Source organism: Gouania willdenowi, chromosome 18 (assembly GCF_900634775.1).
Source record: "Gouania willdenowi chromosome 18, fGouWil2.1, whole genome shotgun sequence".
Lineage (NCBI taxonomy): Eukaryota > Metazoa > Chordata > Actinopteri > Blenniiformes > Gobiesocidae > Gouania > Gouania willdenowi.
This window is the reverse complement of record NC_041061.1, coordinates 9,238,513-9,259,590: the sequence shown is the minus strand read 5'-3', so window position 1 is coordinate 9,259,590 and position 21,078 is coordinate 9,238,513. Positions and strand designations below refer to the sequence as shown.

Here is a 21,078-nt window from a genome sequence, read left to right as displayed (position 1 = left end):
ACATTTCGAACACAGCACCAAGACCGAAAACCATGACAGGTAAACAGTTAAAGAACATTCTCTCTTTAATTGTAGTTTTATTTTAAACACATTTGACAGACAAAAAGAAAATGTTTAAGATATTTAATTTTTTTTAAATGTTTAAATTTAAAAGCCACTAGGGATGTAACGATTCACTCAACTCCCGATACGATTCGATTCACGATACTGGGTTCACGATACGATTCTACGATTTATTTTACAAAATGGGACTGTAGACAAATAATGATTGAAAAATATTCCTTTATTTTTTTTGGAAAAATACTGTACTCTTTTCCTTTTATTTTTCATTGTCAAAAGAATCCCTTGATAAACTATTCAGAACAATGCAATTTAACTAAAAATAAATCTAAATCTAAATAAATAAAGAAATAATACAAATGAAGAAGAAGCCTATTAATTTAAATTCTGGTTCTATAATAAACAATGCAAAACAGCATAATAGATATTTTTCTTTTTAAAAGTGCAACTGAAAATGTATTTTGTGCCTTAACAATTGTACTTTAAAAAAGACACCAGTCTGCAATGTATTTACGTCAGATATTTGTTTGGACCAGCAGAGGGTGCTGGTAACCCAGTGGGTTACAGATATTCACGTAATATTACAGATATTCTTTCGGTGCTAAAGGGGTAATGAATCATTTATAAACATGTTTAAGAGTATAAGGCGGCCAGAAAGAAAGTAGTAGCAGATTCCGCCCGCAGCCTACACTCCTGGATTAAAAAAAGTACTGCGATTCAATTTTCAGAAAATCGATATCAACCGTGATACCTATGAATCAATTTTTAACTGCCTTACGATTAATCGTTACATCCCTAAAAGCCACTGATAGGGTCAGAATTATATTATATTATGTTATTTAATTATCTAAAGTAAATGATCAAAGACGGACTGATGTCCCAGTTTTTGCAGGTCTCATAATGCACTGGATAAAATTTCCAAGGAGGAAGAACAATCAGTGATAAGGTTAGGCTCAAAACATTCCTCTTTGATAAAGCTTTTAGTTAGGAACCAGCTCATAGCTCATAATTAAGATGCAATAGGCATAGACTGCCGGGGGGGGGGGGGTCTGGCATGCTCGGTTGGAGAGAGGTTGGAGAGGGCGTTAAGAGAGAGGTCATTTAGGTTAGAGAGGGACCGGAGAGGGTCCCATTCCTCTTTCAAACACTCCCTCTATGTCTGCTTCTTCCCTTGTGTGTTTGCTCCTGTACTCCTTCTGGCTTTTGTCTCGCAGGTCCGTGGGATCCTTAGTGTGGAGTTACAGAGTCTCAACAACTCTGTCTCCACCCTTTCCTCTGCACACACCCAACACAGCATAACGTGGATGGCTGTTCATCATAGGAATGGGATCCACACAAGGTTCCTGCTGCTTAACAGAAGGTTTTCCTTGCCGCCATGATGAATTCATGTTGGGTGTGGGATACATATGTATGTGTATATACGTATATATGCATATGTGTGTATCCATAAAATGAAGAGTCCGTCCTTAAGACTGCTCTACTGTAAAGTGCCTTGAGATACCATTGGTTATGATTTGGCGCTATACAAATAAAGATTGATTGATTGATTGATTGAACGAACACTAATGCTAAATGTCTGAAGTCAGATTACAGCATGAATTAATCAGGAACAAATCCAAGTGCTTCTCTTTCTTACCACATTAATGAAGTTGAAGGATAGCAGTTCAGTGCTGGTCACGACTGATCGTGACGGTACTCGAGACCATGACCGGTCTCAAGTACTACAAAACTAGTTTCTACAGCTAAATCGTTAACTCCAAATGCAAAGTCTTTTTCCATTTTTCAGCTTAAAAATGAATCTTTTGTGCAGCTTGATGTTTTTTGTTATTTCTGTATTATTCATCAATATCACACAACCCTACTGTGTGTGCATCAGCCTGTGTGCTTAATTTGAGCTGCTTGTTACACTCAATTGACCTGAATAAAGCACGCAAGCCCGTATTTATGTTTCCATCTCAAAATGAGTAAAGGTTTGCTTTGATACATGCAGCTCTCCCAACAAAGTGAGGCTTTGTGACGCCGTTTCAGCTGTCATGACTCATCAGTTTAATGTCTTTTCTCTAAGCGAATGCTGGGTTTTCCTAAGAGGTCTGGGAAATGCACAACTGGAAATGTATAAAAGCACTTAAAAACCTAAAATGGCACATTGAGGATAAAAGGCCCAAAGAATTTGTGCAGCCACAAGCCAATGTTTGAATGAACTGAGTGAGAATGCTCTAGTTCAGACATGGACAACTGGCAGCCCGGGGGCCCCCCCAAAACAAATCCCCCAAAATTCTAACTCAAGAATATGGAAGCAATATGAAGCCCACAATAATACACAAAATAACTCCCAACATACACAAATCGGCAGCAAAATGCATAAAGTGCACAAAATTCCTAAAATACACAAAATGGCTCATAAAACCTAAAATGACAAAGACGTACACAAAAACCACTTAAACAAACAAAAGGACTACAAAAACACACTAAACAGGTTACAGAATAGCTCCAAAGACACACACGTTGTTAATAAAATTACACAAAATGCAAGGAATATACAGAAAACAACAAAAATCCAGAAAGTGACCCCAAAAAGGCACAAATCGACAACAAAAATGCATAAAATGACAGAGAAAAATGCAAAATTATAACAATGACACAAAAAAATAACAAAAATCACACAATGACTCAAAAAAACATACAAAATTTCTAAAAATCAACAAAACATCAAAACCACAGACAAAAAAATTGATAAAACCCTTTCCCCCCGTGTTAATGCCGACATGAATGTTGATCAATCACAGTTTTGTGGCCCCTGCTGTGATAGAGTTGCCTATGCCTGCTATAGTTAGTAGTGATGATGATGACGATCACTCACCTTCAGTCTCTGATAGGAGCCTCTGCTGGTTGTAGCTGCCCATTAGCTCATATTTTTTTTCCTCCATCTAGACACACACACACACACACACACACATCCTGGTTTATTGACTGTGTTGCTTTCCACCGAGCACAAAAGTTCATCACATAAGAAGCGCGACACCGACCCATTCCTCACCCTGTCAAGAGTATTCAGAGATAAAAGCTGATGCTGTGATTCCACTGAGATCTCAAGGCTACGGCTAACATACATGTTAGGGACTGTGTCTGAAATGTGCTCTGATGGTGGAGGGATAAACACGCCTGTCAGACTCAGTCACATTAATCTCTGAATGCAGACACTGTGTTGGCTAAAGTCAGTGACCGAGTGAGTAGCTGCATTAATCTGAGCCACTGCTTTTCACATCGGGATAAACCTGGACTGTGTTCAAAATGTCATACCAATAAACTACTCATACTGTCTGACATCAAAATACTGTAAGTTTGTAGTGCATTTCAATTAGATATTATGGGAAGATTGAGTATGCAAGAACTACCCGGATGTATACTATATCGGGACATTTTTTAAGTGTGCGTGGTGGGCACACTAATCATACTCAACTAACCTTGCCTGCAAGATGGCTTTTCCTGGTGTTCACAAACATCTTGTGCTGCTCGCGCCTTCGCCTTTCGAAACAGAACCGAACCATTTCGAACCAATCATGAGGCAGTGTTGTGGTTTAGGGCGGGATATCCGGGTGTGACGAAGGCAGAAGCGCCAAAGAAAAACTAGCTGGGCTACCGCTATTAGCATAGCTCCGAATCAAAATAGAAAGATGTCGACGCAGGAGGATGAACGTGTGGAAGCTGCTATACACAGTTTTAGAAGAATCCAGCATTTCCTTGTTGAAAGAGCAACAGCGGGAGGCGGTTTGTGCATTTTTTGGACGATAAAGACGGCAATGTGGAGCCTTGTCATTGTTGTAGCAGCGTCTCTGCGACGTATGCCGACGATGACATCATTTGTTACCGTGTGATTGGCTAAAACAAATCATGGTGGACAGGCGCTTTGCCCAATCAGCTTCAAGCATTCTGTTCATGTCCCTCACTGGTTTTGAAACAATTCACCAGACACAGACCCAGAATGATGTGGAGAGGGAGGGCTACACATCAATCTGGCTCATGGGGCAGTTAATACTCACCTGCCCCATGATGCGTGGTGAGCTGAATGTAAAATTGTACTGGGACCAGCTTTAAGCTAACAATCAAACATCCCCTTTTCAAAACAAAAGCATCCCTTATTGTCTTCTATTAGTTTAACGCTTTTGTAAATAGGGCTCTTGTTTTGAAATTAACCGGAAGTTTTTTCAGTAGCACAATGATAGATCTCCAAAATGTCGGCATGAAATGTGTTTCCACGAGTTTCATGGATCAAATGAACACATGTTGATATTCTACTTGGTCACTTTCTCGCTTAAAATGTTTTCAGAACTGTCAAAGGTGGAGAATTAACAGATATTTACCCTCAGTGTGCTTCAGGTTTTTGTCGTTGTAGGTTCCAAATGTATCTTGGGAAACTTTGAAGTATACTTCAGTGGGAATGTTCACCATCCTAATCATAATTAAAGTATATAGTAGACACTACAGTATATACTCATTGAGTTTGTAGTGCATAGTACGGGCTGAATGGGTGGAGAATAGCTAATTGTAACACCTTGACTGCGTTCATGATGCATTTTTGGAATCACTCCAAACTGACAGTCACAGCGCCACGTGTGCATTATTCATGTTCTTTACATAGTCATCCCATTAAACATGTGTAAAGCTGGTTATTCCAGTGTGCGCTCTTTGTCAGAGCGGTAAATTTGTCTCCAACCACTTTCAAACTGCTCTTTCTATCCGCAGTACAATTAGTTTCTCTGTTAAAACTCTAGACTGGGGTTGAATGTTCTCACGCGGCAAAACAAAACAGCCAAGAAAGGTTTAAACGAGCTAGTATTCACTTCTTGTGAACGTGTTCGATGATGACCAGCCTTGACCTAAATCAAAGAAAATGTTCAACTTCTCAAATGCATTTTTTGAAAAGATAAGGCAGTTTGAACCTGATAAGATAGTGAATATCACAGCATGAAATCCTATATAATGACAAACAAAACTATCTAGCAGTACAGGTAATGATGTCAGATAGGTAAATATTTTTTAATTTACTCTCAATCTGCAAGTTTTCCAAATCAACCAAAAATCGAACATTACGCTATAAGAAGTGCAATCTATTTAAGTTTAGTCCTGGCCTAAGGGTAAGAGGGATGAAGAGGTGGACCAGTAAACAAAGCACTCCAATCACACCCTGAACAAAAGTTACTTCTTTTTTCAATGTATTGCCAGCTACAAACCCTTTTCAAAATTAAAGTACAAAGTATTCTTTCTTTTTTCTATTTGTCATTAAAACATTGAGAACACATAATCTCTCATCCCTCAACTCCTCATTGTAGCCCATGAATAAAATTACTATTGATCATACCGTTTGGTTAGCTTAATGCTTTTTATTCCTGCCGTCTTCTGAGGAATACTTAAAAACTGTTTTGTGATTATCATTATTTTTAATCCTCGTTGAAGGATATTAAGCTGAGCTCCAAACATGCGTGTTGTCGATTGCATTAAGCGGATTACAAAGTTTTTCATTGGCCTACCTCTGGGCTCCTCTCCAGCACCAGACTCTCCATGACCTCATAAGCAGGATCCACTTTGCATCTTTCCTCTTTAATGTGAAGTCGTTTGTCTTTAATGAAAAAAGAAACAGCAAAATCCTTATTATTTTCATACCTAGTCATGAAAAACCCGGCAATAGGAGAAAAGGTTGTTGTTTTTTTGCACATTTGAACCACATAACATCCCTTCATCACGTTTTATTTTTGTAATTGGGTTAACACAGGTCATCACACACTCATGCTGGTTACTGATGCAGCAATAATTCATGATTTCATGATTTATTTGTTCTTACGACCAAATTCCTGTTTGTCAAACAGTGAAAATTGAATCATTGATTTATTCATTAAATTTACAATTTTGAACATTTAGTTTAAAAATGAAATGCTGCACGGTCACCATGGATTTCAAGAAGGTGAATTCAGACATTGTGAAATAAGACATTGGAGAACAGTGAGTAGTGCACACGTTGCTGCGGCAACCAAGGACTGAACTTGAAACAAGCCACGGAACTCACTCACACGTACTGTCCCTTATGAGAATAAAAGCCAAAAGTGACGCAACATGTTGATAATGTTCAGCTGGCAGTGAATTAAAGTCTTTCTGGTAAAACTTTACTGAGCAAAATATGGATTTTTGTTCCATGTTGCACATATTTTATGACTTAAAAGCAAGGACTCGTAAGTAAAGAGATGAAAGCTTAGTTTGAGGTGATTAAGCCGAAAGTTTTCTATTTGAAAATGGGAGAAATCTCATCCTTCTTAGAAAGTCCCACACCGGCTGATTACCACCAGGTGTTGGATCATCACAGACATAATCAATGACTCCTGCCGAGCCAGGATGAACGGAGCCTGAAACCAAACATCCTCATAATCTCTCACAGCTCCGAGGTCTCGCCAAATTTTGTTAATTACCCAGAACTAAGATAAACGGGAAGGCATGGCAAGCTGTTAAACTTCAATTTGGTTCAAGCTATGCTCACTTTTCACCTGGATTACATTCAAATAAATACCTTTTCTAAGCACACCTGCACATGACTCTCAGATTGATGGTTTTTATCAGATCTTGGCATGAGAGCATTGACCAACATCCTCCTTCCCTTTATTATCTGTTCATTCATTCATACATTCAAAGTACTTTTTAGAGTTTAAATAATGACGTAATCTAAACCACATATGTCAAATCAGGCCCACCAGAGCATCTACTCAAGAAATACAACAAAAACAGGACTTTTTGTAAATTACCATGTAAGTTGTAGATAAAATATGACAGGGGTTGCAGTACTACATTATTTACAGTAATATCAAATCGCAGTTTTTTTTTTTTAAAAACCTGGAAAATTTTTGAAAAGTATCCCACAGAATTCTGGCAAATTTTGAGAAAATTAGTTGCAAAGTCAAGGAATTTTCACCAATTGCTTAACATTCAGGATTTTGTTTGAAATTGTGCTTTTTCCTTCACATAAAAATAGATTTTTCTGGTCCCGCCCACTTGAACTAAAAATAGTTTGACACCCCTGATCTAAAACGATGCAAATGGTTCATTGTAAAACATTGTTCCTTGTAGAAAGTCTACTGAACCTCTCTTCTCAAGGCAGCACATCAAGAAGAAACAGTAGTATAGTATAGAAACGATTAAAAAGAAGAAAATTTTAGTAAGTCATTTTGTTGACATGAAAAGAAGGAAATGAAGCAAAAAGATCCAGAAGAGGAAAAGCAGTCGAGGAAGTCTTGAAGCGTAATTCTTCCAGTTTAAGAGCGGTTGAAGGAGTTTGTTTCTTACCTTCGTCAGTCTGTGGTCCATCACTATGTGCTTGATCATTAAGTTCTTCGTGCTGTTGGTTTAGCCCAAAAGGGACGGTTTGTGAAGTGGAAAGGTTCCCGTTTAGGAAGGATTTAAGTGGGATAATCCGTGGAGGAAGGCGGCAGTGTTCTCCTCTGCACTTCAAACAGTTCTCATAAATGACCGCTCTCTTTTCCTGCTGTAGATTTCCTAACTGTTCAGCTGGTGTCACATGGAAATGACTCATTGACTCGTATGGAGTTGGAGTCTTGTCCTCTGTCTGTCTACTGAGCAGATCTGCTAACAGACTGGATAGCTTCTTCATCACTGGTGGCATGTCTGTGCTGTTGGTACATCCCGTTGGGCCAAAGTCTTCCTGAAATGTCTTTGTGGCAAAAGTCTTTCCCCATTTGTGAAGTCTGCGTGATGCTTTGTCATCAGACGGATCTGCTGGGTTGAAAACATGTCGTTCTCGGGGTGAAAACCCTTTAACACTTTAATAGCTTTACTCCCATGACAACAAAAGTCTGTGACCACTACATGAAGGTCGGGCATGCAATGAAGGACACATGCAGCGTGCAAGTTGACTGTTCTCACCTGGTATGGCTGGGACCAACGAAGAGTTTGTCACCTTAAGAGATGTTCCCTGTGAAAAGAGGAAAATCAAACGTAGTTTACCAAATATTAGTTTGGTTTAAGGTGTCATCAAATCTCAACAACAGGCTTTTTGTTCCTTAGAGCAGTGTTTCATAGCCATTGTTGTCTCATGTACCCCTTTGAGCCTTTTTCAATCCACAAGTTTCCCTTACCATCACAACACAATCCCATTGCTTCAGTTATATGATTACATTGTTTTCATATTTACAAGCTCCTCTAACTCCTTATTTTACAGTTGTTTTTTAGAGTAACAGTACTAATAAGGCATTACTCATTGTGTTGTTCTCATTATCTTAGAAATTAATAACGTTTCCAAGCAGAGCATAGGCAGCATTGGCAAATGCTAAGGGTGGCGTCCTCCAAAGATGGAGGATGTTTTTTTAATATACAAAAACAAGGCTAAATTAATTTTACTACACTATTTTGCAAAGCCTTTAAAGATCTGCATGGTTCCTGCTGCCTCAAAAAAGCGCAGAACATCTTCTCACCATGGACACACTGTTTGAATTGTTGCCATTAGGCAGACGTTACCGGTCCATTAAGACAAGAACAAACAGATTTAATTACAGTTTTTTACTACACTCAACCTAAAAAAACACACCTAAGGTGCAATATGTTTAGGGGGAGCACTGGTGTGTGTGAATGTGATGGGTTATAACTAATTTATTGCTTATTCAATATGTACTGTATTTATGTTATTGTGTTACGATTCACTCAACTCCCAATACGATTGGATTCATGATACTGGGTTCACGATACGATTCTCTCACGATTTATTTTACAAAATGGGACTGTAGACAAATTTTTTTTTTGGGAAAAAAACTAGAAAATACGGTACTATTTTCCTTTTATTTTTCATTGTCAAAAGAATTCCTTGATAAACTATTCAAAACAATGCAATTTAACTAAAAATAAACCTTGAATGAAATAAACAAAGGAATAATACAAATGAAAATGAAGCCTATTAATTTAAATTCTGGTTCTATAATAAACAATGCAAAACTGCATAATAGTTCTTTTTCTTTTTAAAAGTGCAACTGAAAATGTATTTTGTGCCTTAACAATTGGACTTTTAAAAAAAAATTTACGTCACATTTGTTTGGACCAGCAGAGGGCGCTGGTAACACAGTGGCCGGTTGCCATGCTGATATCTTGCAGTGAAGAAGAGAAGCTATGCTAGCAGACAGAGCTAATAGAAAAACGTGACTTTTACAGATATTCAAGTAATATTACAGATATTCTTTCGGTGTTAAAGGGGTAATGAATCATTTATTAACATATTTAAGAGTAGAAGGCGGCCAGAAAGAAAGTATTAGCAGACTCCGCCCGCCGCCTACACTTGTGGATAGCGCCCTCTGCTGGTTAAAAAAAGTACTGCGATTCAATTTTCAGAAAATCGATATCAACCGTGATACCTATGAATCGATTTTTAACTGCCTTACGATTAATCGTTACATCCCTAGTTTGCACTGGGCGGCACTTCTAAATCTCATTGTATCTGTTGCCGTGACAAACATATATAAATATATTCTAAAAATTGTAACATACAACAATTAATACAATTAATCTCAAATTGGAATGTACCTTCTCTCTATTGTGGATGGGGCATATTTAAAAAAAAAAAAAAAAAAGGAGTTTTGCACAATTATCCTAATTTGTTGTGTTTATCTGGTTTCCAGAACATCTAATTTTGTGCAGTGCTTATTTCATGTTTTGTTTGGATTATTTTTATTCTGTTAATATATTTCAACAATATTTAGTGTTTATTTGGCTTCATTCATTAGTTAATGTGTATTTTCTTATGTAACTATTTAGGTTCTTGTTTTGCAGAAATGTTCAAATACATTTAGGTTTTTTTAAATCTGTGAGTTTTATAATAAACAGGCGGTGGAATTCACTGTGACGCAAAAGGCAGCTACTGAAAATCTTGCCTTGGGCACCAAATTGCTTAGGGCTTTTCTTGAAGTATCCCGTACAAAGTAATCAAGTACCCACTAGGGGTGCACATACCCCTGGTTGAGAAACTCTATCTGAGAGAATAACGTATTCGTGATGATGTGGTGGTGAATATTTTTTCTCAGGGAGACAAAATACCTCCAAATATTTCTCTCACACTTAATTTTCTGCTAAATATTGGCTTGTGTTGTGTGGCAGTTTGATCGATGTGGCAAAGTGGTGTAATTCAAAGGGTTTTATTCCCCTGTGGCCCTTTAACTGTAACACTGTAAAAGCCTGCAGGCATTGGACCGTGTTGTTACCACTGAGGAAGATAAACAACCTCCCACGGATTCATGTCTGATCCACCAATACGCTCATGTTTATTTCATTCCCATGGAGAGTGAGCAAGTGATAAAACGGGAAAGTCCGACTTTTTTTCCACCTCTACAGTTGTAATCAAAAGCTGTCTGTACGGTTGACTGAATACACCACCAGCAGGGGGCGCTTTATGGTTTTGAATGAAAGTCTGTTGCAAAGGCAAAACACCTTTTCTTATATTGCTGCATATGGAAATACAGTTGGTATCCATCGATATTTGTTCGTGTTTGTTTTATGTATAGAGTATATTCAAAAATATTTCAAGTAAAACCCAGTTGAAATCAAAATAAATTTTCTCATGTTCTGCAACACAGCATAGTTCTATAGATGTTCTTTCGTATAGAGCAGTGGTTCCCAACCTTTTTTGGACCGTGACCCCATTTTTTATCACAAATGTCTGGCCACCCAAAATTATTTCTTCTTTTACTTTTTGATCATGTTTGTTATTACTGCGTAACAAAGTGACGAGATGTTTTTACGCTGTATTTTATTTTCTCTTTCTTCTTTTCTTTATACTGGATTTTATTTGAACAACATTTATATTTGAGAAATTAAAAGTATGGAATACAGTTGTTCAGGATTGTGAGTTTAAAAAAAAAAAAAATTATTTGAAAAATAATAATTAAGAAAAATTAGAAAAACATTTTTAATCTGTAATTATGTAACACGTTCTAGGCACAACCCCAAGGTTGAAAAACACTGGTATAGAGAATATGCTATTTATATAAACTTGTGCTTTTATTTTGAAGGTGATGTTTAATCTCATCACAGTTGTGAAAGGGTTAGAAGTTCATTTTTTTTTTTTTACAAACTAATAACAAAAAAGCTTGATTTTCTTCCTTTTTAATATAGTTTCATGATTTTTGAATATTTTCCTTTATTTGGAGATTTGTCAAAAAACACTTTATTTTCTTAATTGGGTTATTTGTGATAAATTCAATAAATTAGATGTCGACCATTATAACATGTTGCCCTGTTGTGATATTCAGTATTATCTTTGGTTGCATAGGCTTGTTGCTTTGGTTGCTTGGTATTTTAAGGTGATGTTGGGTCTAGAATAGATTGATCAGATATCGTCCTGTAATGTGTCCGTTATGTAATAAATTCAAGCCAGAGAAAACCGCAAGTCACTGTCACTGGTCGGAATCTGCTGCTTTCATCGTGGTGTGAATCAGGTGCTGATATGTTGATAAGTGCTTAGACAGATGGACCGTGGGACTGTTGGTTACTCTGACACCCAACACAGGGCGGCATCACCGTCAGCCAAAGGTCAAATCAGGGTGAGGAACAGATGCAGGAGTGAAGCTAAAGCCTGCGCGCTCAAGCTGCCACAGCATGGCAGATACACAACAAACTATGTTCAGTAGGTGGATGGAAGGAGAGCGATGGCATTTTATGGGAGAAAATTCATAGCCAGGGAGTGTAATACAAGGTTTGTTTTGGACAAATCCTCTGTTTTTATAAATGTGGCCTCAAATCTTTTAAATGCACTTATTAGAAAATATATGCCTAACAAAACGCATTATTTTGCATCATATTAATTTCATTAACTTTTAAAAGTGGGACTACTTTGCAGTTTTAAAACCTGTATCCCGCCATCTTGAAATCACGTGATTGATGATGTCACAATGCCCCATTTGCCTGTAAACATCCCATTGTTTCCTATTGGAGTGAAGCATTCAGTCTGCTTTTTAGATCATTTAACTGCGTTTTTGGTCAAAATGCCAATTTGTGCTGCTTCTGGTTGCTCTAAATATTCAGGAAAAGTTAAAGATGTCGATGTAAACCTCTTTTGTTTACCGAAGGAGGATTAAAACATTTCCTACTCTGCGGTTTGGTAGTAGACAATGAAACAGAGAAGTCCTTTTGGGTGAAAGTCCTTCAACAGTTCGTGATTTACTCGCTAACTTCAGCCATCAGAGCGCCAGCCGCGCACTGTTTAAGGTCTCAGAGTGAGGTATCAGGAAAACCAGTTTTCTATTTATTTTCAACGGTTAAGATATATCAACTTTTAATTTAACTGTGTATTAATTAATCAAACAATACGTTGATATATCTCAACTTTAAAAAAATATAATAAAATAACTGCGTTTCAACTTACTTCTTCGTTCCTTCAAAATAAAACGCCATGTCGTTTTTTACGGACTGAGGCCGTTGAGTCTGATGACTTTTATTTAAGCCTGATGTCGTGTCATTTGACGGCGTTTCATTTCACTGAGACATGAGTCAGTTTGGTCTGATAAATGACAGGTTTTCCTGCTACCTCACTCTGAGACCTGAGGATGTCCTAAAATGTACACCGTACTTAGGAGAGCTCTTCTTCTCTGCTTCATCATTGTCTACTACCAAACCGCAGCGTTGGAACTGTCACCCGGTTCTGTTACTGTTTTTGTTCTTTTTCTTTAACTTTTCCTGATTTTTTTTCTAGAGCAACCGAAAGCAATACAAGTTGTCGTTTTGACTGAAAAAACTGCTAAATGATCTAAAAAGCAGACTGAATGTGAATGGGATGTTTACAGGCAAATGGGGCCATGTGACATCATCAATCACGTGATTTCAAGATGGCAGAAAGCAGGTTTTAAAACGGTGAAGTAGTTTCATTTTTAAAGTTAATAAAATAAATATGGTCCAAAAACATGTCTTTTTAATCAAGACATTTCAAAGATTTTAGGCCACATTTGTAAAAACAGTGGAGGATCCCTTTCGTTAAAGATAAATGTAAAGACCTGAACAGATGGTGTGTGCGTACGCACCTTAAATCCACCACACACTGAGCAGATGGTCACGATGGTTTTTGGGACGTTTGTGAGAGAGCTGCTGGCTTTTTCAGGAGCTTCTGATTGTCCCTCATCATTAGCTTTGTTCCCTTTTATTGACTCTCCTGTGAGGCCCAAAGGAGCCAAACTGTCTTTACTGGAGCTGGAGGGTTCATTTTGCATGACACTCTCACTTGTCTCCTGTCGGACGCTCCTGGGGGTGTCATACAGGTACCTGAGGGATGTGGGCACCTGGTACTCATGTCCGGCGACAGTGGGGCAGATACAAGGGCTCAACTCTTGCACCAGATGTGGAGGCAAACTGATCACAGAGCCAAAGTCCTCCCCAGAGGAGTGGTTATCCAGGCTCCCTGTGTAGGAGGAGAAACTGCCCGAGTATGAGGAATGGCTGCCGGTGGCGATGCCGCTGTCTGACGAGCTCTGACGCCCGATTTCCTGCAGCTGGCGGGGGGGCTTGGCTACGGGACGACTTCCTGCTGCCTTTTCACTGATCAGCAGCTCTACTTTACCTCCCACGTGGTTGACAACTTCAGGAGCATTGGCGACGGGTTCGGCCCAAATGGTGAGCCGGCTGCCGATGCTGCAGTCTGATTGGCTGGTGTCAGACGTGTCGGAGGAGCCGGAAATGCTACGATCGTCTCCCCCAACGCACGGGCTGTACGACGTAGACGAGGCTGCAAAGTAGAAGATGACATTTAAAAAAATTCAATTAGCAACAACATTGCGTCCATCAATAAAGCCTCAAAAGATAATTACACGTTTTTCCTCCCTGGTCTTCACCGCGTAATAGAAACAATAAATCACCTGTGTGAATCATGACTCAAATTAGATCCAATTCAGCATTATTAAAAGCCATCGTAGCATTTTCACCATGTGGAGCAGATGAGGAGCCACATTGGCTTTAAAAACCCTGCATTGGGGAGCTTTGGGGATGGAAAAATAATGAGCCACTCACATCAAAAACAATTTCAAATGAAAGCAGGGAGAGTTAATGCAATCTATACCTGTGCTACTCCCGTGGGACAGCATGCTGAGACGCTTCTCCAGCTCCTGGGCCTCATGGTTCAGCTTCTCCTCATAATTCGTCTGGCTGCCACTGGGATCTGTGAACGAAATCATCACAAAAACGTCACTGATTAAAGAAAGCAACAAGAGGATGATTAAGGACATGATAGGGCTGAGTGGTAAATATAATATGTGTGTGTTGGATTAAAAGTGACAAAGGCAGCACAAAATTCATTTTAGTTCAGGGGCCAAATACGGAGCAGTTTGATCTCATGCGTGCCACAGATTTTATGTGGGAAAACGAGTCATTTTAACATTATTGTGTCCTAGTTTGCACTTCTACGTACACATGAAATACAAAATATGTAAGAAACCAACAATATCCAAGAAATAAGTGATAGATATCAGTCCCAACAGGATCTTCACTTTACATTTCCTAGATTTTGTGACTAATTTCAATAAAGGGAAATGTTATGTAACAATTTGAGGAAAATTAAAGGATTTTTAAAATTAATGCCATCATGTGATATAAGCATCTGTAAAACTGTGAAGCCCTCTAAATATTGTTGAGTTTCCTTCACACAATGACTCATGTTTTCTCTGTAATTTTTATTTTCTCCTGCGGGCCGGATCTGGACCCCTGGCCTTGAGTTTGACACGTGTGCTATTACGTCCTCTAATTAAAACCATGGATTTAAAAATCATACTATTCTGTTTAAATCGACCTTAAAACTTTCATTACGGAAGTTTATTTTTTAGGTTTCATTGCCTTCAGAGGTTCTTTAAAGCATTTTTGTTTTGAGGAAGCAAATGCTCTTATTGGCATTATTGGAAAAGTTCTGTGAGTTCTTGTGTTTGCCTCCAATAACTGCCAAATGGACTTTCTAACACATTTCTGGTGTTTTCAAAGACTGAAACTTGCAGCAAAACAATGACGGATGTTTAGTCAGGCACCGTAGCTGCTGTGAAACCTCTGTTAAAAAAGAGAACACTGGTTGCCTCTATACTGGCTAACTGTAGACCAATCAGCAACCATCCATTCATGGCCAAGATCATTGAGAAGGTGGTCTTCAACCAACTAAGTCAATTCTTAACCTTCAACAAAATATTTGAGAAATTTCAGTCAGGCTTTGGTTCTCATCACAGCACTGAAACTGCTCTGATCAAAGTGATCAATGACACTGATTCAGAAGTATCTGTTCTCGTTCTATTGGATCGAAGTGCTGCATTTGACACTATGGACCATACAATTTATGTTGAACAGATTGCAAACATGGCCTGGACTGAATTTATGTCCTACTTGGAGGAGTGAAGTTATTTTGTAAGCATTGGAAATTTTGAATTTGACAGATTACCAATGTCATGTGGGGTTCCTCAGGGCTCTGTTCTTGGACTCCTTCTGTTTAGCCTTCATAAGCTTCCTTTAGGACAAATTTTGCAGAACTGTTAGGTTGATTATCAGAGCTACGCAGAGGACACACAACTATATCTATCACTGAACACAGATGACTATGGTCCCATTGAGGTGTTGTGTGACTGTTTAGAAAAACCCTGATTGACTCAGATCTTACATTCAGCAGTCAGATCAAATCTATCACAAAAACAGCCTTCTACCACCTAAAGAACATCTCCAGAGTGAAAGGTTTAATGGCTCAGAAAGATCAGGAGAAACTGGTCCATGCTTTTATCTCCAGCAGACTGGACTATTGTAATGGTCTTCTGACAGGAATCCCCCAAAAGAGCATCAAACAGCTACAGCTGGTTCAGAACGCTGCAGCTCGGGTCTTAACCAGAACAAAGAGGTCAGAACATATTACTCCAGTTTTAAAGTCTTTACACTGGCTCCCAGTCAGCCTCAGAATAGACTTTAAAGTTCTGCTGCTGGTGTATAAATCTGTGAATGGGTTTGGTCCAGAATACATCAGTGACATGTTAGTCAGGTATGAACCCAGCAGGTCTCTCAGATCTATGGACACAGGTCAGATAGTGGAGCCCAGAGCTCACAGTAAACATGGTGATGCTGCTTTTAGTTGTTATGCTGCAAAGAAGTGGAACAAACTGCCATCAGAGCTGAAGTCAGCATCTAATGTGAACATTTTTAAATCAAAGTTAAAGGAACTTTTTTTCTCTGCTGCGTATGATTGAGAGAGAGATTTTTCATCATATCGATTTTGATCTAATGTTTGTTGATAATTTTAAATATTTTTACTGATGATTTTAAGCTGTTGAGTGTTTTCTGTTGCACTTTTTGATGTAAAGCACATTGAGTTGCCTTTTGTATAAAATGCGCTGTACAAATACATTTGCCTTGCCTTATTTTGGGGTTAAGATGAATATCTAGCACAGTGAGGTGATATCACTGGGAATACTGGGAACAAATTAGAACAAAAAATGTCAAGCAAATCACTGTCGTCCTTGTCTGGCGAAAAAACACAAAAAAATACAATAAGGATGAAGTAAAAACACTTCTATGCATCCGACTACTGTACACCAAATCCCACAATGCAATTGCTGTTTTCCAAAAATAGTAGTTAAAATCCAACTTTCAAATGGAAATTTCAACCTTTTACATTTTTGTTTAGCAAATTACCTTTGATTTACTGATCTATGAGGCCTGAATTATGTCTTTGTCTGACTGATTAGAGAAAAAAAACAAGCTTTGAAGAATAATATCATCACCAGTAGCATCACAACACATTTTCTCGTACATAAAACGATAGATTATATCATAAAGTGTCTGTCTGTGCCAGTATTCCACTGTAACAGGGCCTTAAGTGGGTAAGAAAGGCTCTTTGATGGACCACCTTGCAGTATTTATGTAACACAACAGTGGTTATTATTAGCACTCCCACAATGCTAGGCTAGTGTTTGTTCGCTGTGTTGGTGTGACTGTGAATGGCTTTAGAAGACCCTCCGAAGCAGCTCAGGGGTCTCATAAACCACAAGACCACGAAAGGTCAACACCATCTCACACCGAATCGATTTCCTTATTGAATGTTTTCAATGTAGCACTAAAGCTTTATGGCTAATTTGTGCTCATTTAACTTCCTTTGTCCTCAAATATGGCAAAAACACACACTGCACATGAACCAACAGTATCTCCTTTTTTCCTCATATCAGCCTTCACTATGTAAGAAATCCAAACACAACGTGTTAAAAATAAATCTTTATTTACACACAAACACTAGAAAAGCTTATTTGTAACCATGGAAAGAGTAAAATAACATAAAATACAGTCGATTGAAATAAGACAAAAGCAGTGGAGAGCGCAGCGGTTTCCAAACAGGCCTATGTTGCAGGGTTTTTTTTTGGGCAAATCACCACAAACAAACGGCACTATTGCTCAATAAAATACTATATTTTCTTGTTATTTATTGAAACGGGATTATTTTATGCTTTAGAGGCCATTTTATCACACTTCTGACAATAGAAGACAATAGTTGGCTACATTTTACATAGGAGGCCGTATTTACTTACTACTGAAGTAATCACATAAAAGTTGCATTGGTGATTTTTTGGAAATAAATTCCACTTTAAATTCCATTCATTGTTTATGAATTTGTACATTCAGCCTTGGAACCAATTTGGGGTTTAAGAGAGCCCGCTGTTCCAAGAATGAAACAGTATATACAAGTATATACAAAAAGGGGTACACGGGACAAAAAGATTGGGAACCACTGGCGTAAAGTGAGACAGAAAAGTAAAGCTGAGTGCTTTGGTGTGTGTGTGTCTGTGTGTGTGTGCGTGCATGCGTGCATGTGCACTGGAATCCTTTGGATGAGGTTACATACATGCCCAGAGTGATTAGGAGGCTTTGGCTGCTCTGCCTGTGTGAATATGACTTTGACCCCTCCCCCTCACCCCCCTCCTCGTCTATTTACACTGCTGCGCCACAAAAACAGAAATACATACTAAACCTTTGACGGCTGGCTAGTGGCTATGTTTCCTAAAAGCCAGAATATCCACGAGCTCCCTCAGCTGCCCACTCTGCATTTCCTGCTAAGTCGCACATTAAGTGTTGCATTTTTTTTGTCTGCCAGTGTGAAAAATGCAAAAGGTGTTAAAATGGACATCATCTGATGTGATGGGTAGCAGCTTTATTATATTTTATTTTGTACTCACTTGGTTAAAATTGGCTGGAACAGAAAATTTAAGCCCATTTAAGCCCAAAATTTTGATTTGTGCAACTGCGTCTGATTTTACTTCCTTTTGATCGTTAAATAATCAGGTTTAAAAATGTATCTTTGCAATTTGAGAAACGCATTTCTGTAGAGATGTTACGCAGGGTATTGTTGCTAGGCAGGCTCCTGCAAAACAGGTACAAAGTGTCCGTATTTCAAAGTGTTGTATTGTTTTTGTTTCAGTGAAATGAAGTAAAATAATGAATCTAAAAAATAATAATTTTCCTGTTTCAAAACGCAAAGTGGCACAGGATATTATTTTACTAATGTACATGCAGCATGTTTGCATAGATTTGGACTATTGCTGTATACAATGATTATTATTATAGGATTTTTTTTCTCTCAACTTCTCATCTAAACATATCAGTACTTGTTTATAGCATTTGTATACATACACACAAATTAAAAATAATATGCATTAAATATCTTGCTGAGATAAAAGCTTGGATTGTTAAACTTCTAAAGGTCTCTGCATGGCCCTGCTAAAGTTCTAAAGTTCTAAAGTTAAAGTTCTAAGATTTTAAAAAACTTCAAAATCTAATGTTCTAAATTTTTGAAAGTTAAAATTATAAAGTTCTAAAGTTCAATTTTCGGAGTTAAAATTTCAAAGTTCTAAAGCTAAAGTTCAAAAGCCCTGTTTTTCTTAAGTTTTTAAGTTCTAAAGTTAAAAAATTCCCAAAGTAATAAAGTTAAAGTTCAAAAGCTCTGAAGTTCTAAAGTTCAAATTCTGAAGTTCTAAACTTCAAAAAAACATAGAAAATTACAAAAATTACAGAAAAAGGAAACCTAAAATAATAACCCAGAAACCCACAAGATGACTACAAATAAATAACTGTAAAATGTACAAAAACGACAATAATAGAAAACCACACAAAACAACAACAACAAAAAACACAAACCCTTTGTTCTTTCCTGTATTAATGCTGACATTAATATTACTGTGGCCATCAAATCACATACAATCACATTTGTGTGACCCCGCAGTAATACAAGTTGCCCATTTCTGCTTTAGCACCAACTGTCCTTTCATCAATTCATCCTCTACATAATTTCATAACAATAAAAAAGGCCTGAAAGGTAATTTGGTTTCAGTCAAAAAGTAACTTTTTTGTTTTTGGTTCGAAGGGATGGAAACTAACTGAAGAATTCATCAGCATCAAGCACACGGTGTTTTTACCCAAAGCATTTCTTATTTTAAATTAAAGTTTAAAAAGGAACATGTCATCTGAACATTCCATTATTCATTCAAATTCAATTCTCTTAAAATTATTCATGACATAAGAACAACAAATATTTTAATTAAATATGCTTGCATGTTGCTGCGTTCGTGGTATGAATGACTGTGAAAGTCAAAATATTACTTTAGTTATTTTTCAAGGGTGTGAACTTAAATGGAGCTAAAATATTCAATCGTAGTTTTATTATGAGGCGCCGATTGTAAAGATGTGCGTGTGAAAATAAACAACATTTAGCAGCAAACCACGTTTAAAAAAACATCTGTGAATTGTTTTATAATACTTTTGGCCAGATTTACAGCAATATCTGTAATATTTTTTTCTTGTAAAAATATGTCAATGAGCTTTTATTTTGGTACTTCAGGTGAATTTGCATATTAGCTAAATATTTAGTTTCACTCATTACATTTAGATTTTAGATTTAGATTTAACATTTAACATTTAACATTTAGATTCAAAATTTTAAAAATTTTATTTTATTTAATTTTACATTTAGATTTAATTGTAACATTTAGAGTTAGATTCACATTTAGATTTAACATTTAAGATTTACATTTTGGTTTAACTTTTAGCATTTAGATTTAACTTTTATATTTCAATTAAAAACAGTAGAAAAAAATATTGAAATTTACATTTCGATTTAGATTGATTATTTAATATTTAGATTAAACATTTAGAATTTAGATTTAAGATTTTAATTCCAAATTTAAGATTTGACTTTTAGTGTTAAGATTTAGATTTAACATTTATATTTAAATGTAACATTTACATTTAGATAATTTTTTTAACATTTAGATTTAGATTTACCATTTAGATTGAACATTGACATTATATTTTTATGAGAAAAAATAATCACGAATTTCACATATATTACTGTAAATCTGATTAAAAGTAATGTACAAAATGCTAATTTTTTTTACTAAAGATTGCAAAAAAAAATGCTGTTTATTTTCGCATGCGCAACTTTACAATCGACGCACTATAGCTTCATTGACATATTCAGTTAAACGTATTAAACTTCCACAACAAATAAACATATCACAATAAACTGTCATAATTCTATTTATGAAAGATGCTGCAAAAGCATAGCTTGTGATGTTTGTGATGACAATGGTACCTCTGATGGCGTTGACACACAATCCTCGCTACAATAATAGCTTAAAAATGAGCTAATGGCTATTTGGAACTGTGCCCCAGCAGCACTAAATCCACCACTATACATAGACTACAATTGAATTTGCTGCTTCTAATCAGAGCAGAAGCACTAAGTTTATCTTCTTATTGATGTTTATAAGGTCGAATTGATCACGGGATATTTAAGTTGATTAAAATTATAAATTGCTCTTTAGGGATCAGCCAGTTACAGAAAAACAGCTGTCACTCATAGTTTAAACAGATCAAAGCACATCTAGGATCATTCTGCCAAATAAAGGTTGGGTTCCAGGAAAGGCAGTAACGCAGAAGGATCAGCTTTGCTAACATTCTTAGTAAACGTTGACGTAACTTCTTTTGAAACAAAAC

The 21,078-nt window shown here is 37.1% G+C and overlaps 1 protein-coding gene across 1 annotated transcript in view; it reads right to left on the bottom strand.

Moving 5' to 3' along the window:
* The window catches only part of LOC114480465 (protein Dok-7-like), a 51,503-nt gene that overhangs the window by 11,623 nt on the left and 18,802 nt on the right, over positions 1 to 21,078 (bottom strand). Inside the window, exons 6-10 of the mRNA XM_028474618.1 lie at positions 14,141 to 14,239; positions 13,113 to 13,810; positions 7,984 to 8,032; positions 5,589 to 5,677; positions 2,921 to 2,987 (exon numbers count right to left, since the gene is read on the bottom strand). Coding sequence (XP_028330419.1) covers positions 2,921 to 2,987; positions 5,589 to 5,677; positions 7,984 to 8,032; positions 13,113 to 13,810; positions 14,141 to 14,239 — 1,002 coding nt within the window. The remainder of the gene's footprint in view (positions 1 to 2,920; positions 2,988 to 5,588; positions 5,678 to 7,983; positions 8,033 to 13,112; positions 13,811 to 14,140; positions 14,240 to 21,078) is intronic.